Here is a 5,307-nt window from a genome sequence, read left to right on the forward strand (position 1 = left end):
TATATGACTTATTTTCTCTTTTAGTCAGCCCCATAGAAAATAATACATTTATGTATTAAGTAACAATTTAACTTTATAAAATGATTTATAACTACACAAATATCTATATCTTATTTTAGACCACAAATTTCAAAAATCTTCATTTCTTAAACTCCACATCGAGTCAAACTAACTCATATTAAATGAGACGAAGGGAGTACATATCTTTACTTTAAGGTATCAAAATACAATTCTTCTTTATTATCTTAAATTTTAAATCAGACATTAGTGAGAAAGTCAACAACTAACGAGGAGTTGACCATCACACCCTCCACCTCCCATTTTAAGATTGTTTATTCGAGTCAGCAATGTATTGAGAGAGTCAACAAGAAGGAGTCCACCATCACACCTTCCACCTCCCATTTTAAGATTGGGGTTCGAGTCACCGAGGTAGTGAGAGAGTAAACAAGAAGGAGTTTACCATCACACCCTCCACCTCCCATTTTAAGATTGCGATTCAAGTCACCGAGAGGAAAAAAAAAACCCGAAAAGTTCCTAGTGAATGGCAAAAAAAAAAGTACAGAGGGAGTAGTATTTATACCTCATCTGGATTATGAGAAAAAAGGAGTTCAGCTCCAGTTAACACAAACAAAAAAAAATAGAATGGGTTCACTAGCCAATGAGAGTTTCAACATTGAGCTACAACAGGTTGATGCATCTACTGATACTGCAAGGAATCAGAGAACTCAATGGCTCCTTACTTCTCCTAATCCACCAAGTTTTTTCCATCAACTCATTAATTCTGTTAAAAAAAATGTTGACAAAACCACAAAACAATCAAGAAATGGAGTTTTCTTTTCATTCTTGAAAGGCTTATTTCCAATCCTTAGCTGGGGAAGAAATTATAAAGGTACAAAGTTTAAGCATGACGTAATGGCTGGCTTAACTCTTGCTAGTCTCTGCATACCTCAGGTAATAAAAAAAGATCTTATTTTATTAGTCGTGTAAAGGTCTGAAAACATGTTCAGACCTTTACACGAGTAATATATTTGGTATACATTGATTCTGTTCCTAAATGTTAAGTTCAAATGTATATATATCTTCTTGCAGAGTATTGGATATGCTAATCTTGCGAAACTTGATCCTCAATATGGCTTATGTAAGTTGAAAAATACCAGATTGGTTCATTTATCTGATTCTTGATGATATAGTTTATGATTTGTCTTCCTTTTTTTGTTCTAGACACTAGTGTTGTTCCACCACTGATATATGCTGTGATGGGAAGTTCGCGAGAGATCGCCATTGGCCCTGTTGCTGTTGTATCACTTCTGATTTCTGCACTGGTTTCCAAAATTATAGACCCTGCCGTTGATCATATCGCTTACAGGAATCTTGTTTTCACTGCCACATTCTTCACTGGTGCATTTCAGGCAGTTTTTGGACTGTTCAGGTAGTCCATACTCTGTTTTTTCAATGACTCTGCCTCTCCTGGAATATGGCTTTTAAGTTTTAGTGCTTATCAGGTTGGGATTTCTAGTGGATTTTCTATCACATGCTGCCATAGTTGGATTCATGGGAGGTGCAGCCATTGTTATAGGCCTTCAACAATTAAAGGGTTTGCTAGGAATTAACCATTTTACTACCAAGACTGATGTGGTGTCTGTGTTGGAAGCTGTTTATAAATCACTTCATAATGAGCCAGTGAGGCCTTTACTTTATTTGGAAAAAATTCTGTTCCGGTCACTCAATTAATAGTTATTATCTCAGTTTTCTTCAACAAAGAAAGTGAACATTCTGAGATAATAGTTATTAGTCGAGTGACCATCTGAGAAATAATCAGTTGGTTTTTTCATCTTAAGAAAATTTCCTTTGCATTTGTAGTGGTTTCCATTGAATTTTGTACTTGGCTGTTCCTTCCTCATCTTCATCCTAATGACAAGGTTCATTGTAAGTAACTTGTTTTTGTTTCATAATCTTTTTTTCTCTTATCATATGGTAATTGTTATATTAATCTCTTTGAAACTTTGAAAAACTACAGGGGAAAAGGAACAAGAAACTGTTCTGGCTACCAGCAATTGCTCCTCTTTTATCAGTTGTACTATCCACTTTGATAGTTTATCTAACAAAAGCTGATCAACATGGAGTCAAGATTGTAAAACACTTCAAAGGGGGTATCAATCCAAGTTCACTTCATCAATTACAGTTCAACAGTCCACACATTAGAGAAATCGCGAAAATTGGACTTATTTGTGCTATCGTCGCTCTCACTGTCTGTCTCTCTACCCTTTTTTCTCTCAATTTCATATATATAAAAAAGATCCTTATTCCAACATGTTATATCTTAGGAGGCGATTGCTGTTGGTCGATCTTTCGCTTCAATGAAAGGCTATCATCTTGATGGTAACAAAGAAATGGTAGCCATGGGATGTATGAATCTTGTAGGATCTTTAACTTCTTGCTACACAGCAACTGGTAAACTTTCAATTAGACAAACCTTTTTAAGTTTTTAGACGAGATGGTCATATACTTCAATATGTTAATGATTGTTGTAGGTTCATTTTCGAGAACAGCAGTGAATTTCAGTGCAGGATGTGAAACTGTTGTGTCAAACATAGTTATGGCAATAACAGTTCTGATATCACTTGAGTTGTTAACAAAGCTATTATACTATACTCCATTGGCAATACTGGCATCAATTATCATATCTGCTCTACCAGGTTTAATTGACATTAGTGAAGCATTTCACATTTGGAAAGTGGACAAAACAGATTTCATCATTTGCATTGCTGCTTTCTTTGGAGTACTCTTTGGCTCTGTCGAAATTGGTCTTATAATAGCGGTAACTATATTGTCTCTATTTTATACATCTATATACAAGAATTGTGAACTTAGCCAGACGGGCTAATGTTTTTACGAGAAATCTCTAGCCAACCTTTCTGCAAGAGAGTCTTTCTTAACATCAAGTCTATCGGGACTAGATAGAAATGATGAGATAACTCTTCTTTTTTAATGCCTCTTAATGTCAAGGAATCAGTCACTTCAATAGCCTTCGATGGTTATATGGGTATCCAAAAGACGAAAGAGATGGATGTTTGTTATTCCAACCATTCTTTTAGTCTCGAGTCCGCTACAAAAAAGGGTTGACTTAGTACAATGGTTTATTGGCCTATGTTGCCTCTTAGCACTACTAGTAAAGTATGATTGACCCTCTTAGAACTTCAAGATTCTCCCAGGCCTTTGTTGCTAACTACCGAGTACTAGAGATTTCGAATTTGATTCTTGAAAATGAGATCGTCATTGATAAGAGTGTTTTACCTTTTAAATAGAATTTTGGAAGCCCAAGAGGGTTGCACATATTGGGTAGGAAATAAAAAAAAATTCTATACCTAATTACAATTTCTTGGCTAATTATATGAATTTTATATAAAAGACGAAAAAATTGGGAATTTTATGTTGATGTGAAGTATCAAATAATTAAAAGTCATAGATAGTCCTTTTTAAGTCATTTGTGGGTTCCATTTGTTGGATTCTTTTACTAGTAAACAATACATGGACAGTAGGTGATGATGCTCTTTCTTTGGTGCCAAAAATAATAGACTGATCATGTCCACTCTTTGATCATCTGTCATGTTCTTTTTCAACTTTTAGTAACCATTTGCAAAACAACAGCTTGTCTATGCTTTATGGATAAGGTACAATTCATCTGATTCCACGTATAAAAATCTCAAATTTAACCATCAAAATCCACTTATAATAATAGTGTTTAGATCAACTTGCATTACGTTGTTATGTCTTTATTAACATTTGTAACTTAATTTTCATTATTTTATTGACTGCGACTAATAATTTCATTATTGCAGGTTGGAATTTCATTTGGTAAAATAATACTTGGTACCATCAGACCAAGTGTAGAACTCCAAGGCAGACTACCTGGAACAGACACTTTTTGTGACATTACTCAATTTCCAGTGGCCACTGAAACTCAAGGAATTTTGATTATTAGAGTGAACAATGCTTCACTATGCTTTGCAAATGCTAATTTCATAAGAGGAAGGTATATATTTTAAATTTTACAGAGGAAAATGAAAATAAAAATGAAATTTATTAAATAATTGTTTATAATTTCCTTTTTTTTTTCTTTTTCCAATTAGGATATTGAGCACAGTGACAAGTAGAAGTGAAGAGCAGTCCAAGGGAAAAATTCGTATTTTAGTGCTAGACATGTCAAGTAAGCTTCTTTAATTTCTGTTCACACAATAACAAAAAAAATAAAAAATATATATTAGAAAAGTCCCGTCAAATTCTAGAAATCGCGATACTACAAATAGGCCAAAATTTTACATTGATGACATTGTTTTTCAGGTGTAATGAGCATTGATACATCAGGAATTGTTGCATTGGAGGAGTTGCACAGAGAATTGGTATCACAAGGCATACAAGTTAGTTTCTCTCTAATAATGTGACCAAAAAAATGTCAATAAATGTCCAAAATTATGTGGCATGATATTTATTTTTTCAACCAAAACTGAATCTCATAGTTTTTATTTAGAAATGTTTGACTTAATCTCTTATTTTTATTCTGAATGAGATGTTTTATAATCATACAGATGTCTATGACTTGTTATAGACCATAAGTCACATAAATTGTAATTCATTGAATTATATATATACTCATTTTTTATTTTTATTTTTCCAGTTAGCTATAGCAAATCCAAGGTGGAAAGTAATCAACAAGTTGAAGGTAGCAAAATTTGTAGATGAACTTGGAAAAGGGTGGATTTTTCTCAGTGTTGGGGATGCTGTAGATGCCTGTTTGAATACCAAAATGGGTGATCTTAGCACTATCAATTGTTGAAATGTTTATGATATATATATTCATGTTAGTTCTATAAATACAATTGAGAGAAATTGATGCATGTATCATCAATCAAAATCGAGTTACATATGTAATGAGAGTATCATTTTAAGAAAATAGTTGTTTTTACCTTGTAACTCTTCCTCAATCAGGCTTGGCCAATGCCATATTTCATTAGTTACCGTTTCAAGAACTATATTGAGGTTGTGATAATCATAAAAGAGAAAGCTACTGGATTATTTCTTTATATATTACGAAGTTTAATTACATATGAACTATCTAAGTAGATATAACAAGAGTAAATTTTAGGAACAACAAAGATAATTATCAGATTAGTGCGCTATAGCTATAGTTTTGCTATTTGCGCTCCATAGCTATATTTTGTTTATTATGAAATCTCTAATTTGTATAAATTGCGAAATACGTTCCATTTGTATGCAAAATTATTTTTAAATTATTTTTTTATGTGAGGA

General features: G+C 33.0%; 1 protein-coding gene across 1 annotated transcript; it reads left to right on the forward strand.

Annotated features, from left to right (window-relative positions):
• Positions 1-578: 578 nt before the first annotated feature.
• LOC102579882 (low affinity sulfate transporter 3) lies at positions 579-5,021 on the forward strand. Its single transcript, XM_006353957.2, has 12 exons — positions 579-951; positions 1,090-1,138; positions 1,222-1,429; positions 1,503-1,680; positions 1,861-1,926; positions 2,018-2,248; positions 2,325-2,451; positions 2,532-2,818; positions 3,840-4,033; positions 4,131-4,207; positions 4,342-4,418; positions 4,676-5,021. Exons 1-12 carry the CDS (start codon positions 643-645, stop codon positions 4,832-4,834), a joined length of 1,962 nt encoding a protein of 653 aa, XP_006354019.1. The 5' UTR covers positions 579-642; the 3' UTR covers positions 4,835-5,021.
• The last annotated feature ends 286 nt before the right edge of the window (positions 5,022-5,307 follow it).

This window comes from Solanum tuberosum, unplaced genomic scaffold (genome assembly GCF_000226075.1).
Source record: "Solanum tuberosum cultivar DM 1-3 516 R44 unplaced genomic scaffold, SolTub_3.0 scf00164, whole genome shotgun sequence".
In the NCBI taxonomy this organism is placed as follows: domain Eukaryota; kingdom Viridiplantae; phylum Streptophyta; class Magnoliopsida; order Solanales; family Solanaceae; genus Solanum; species Solanum tuberosum.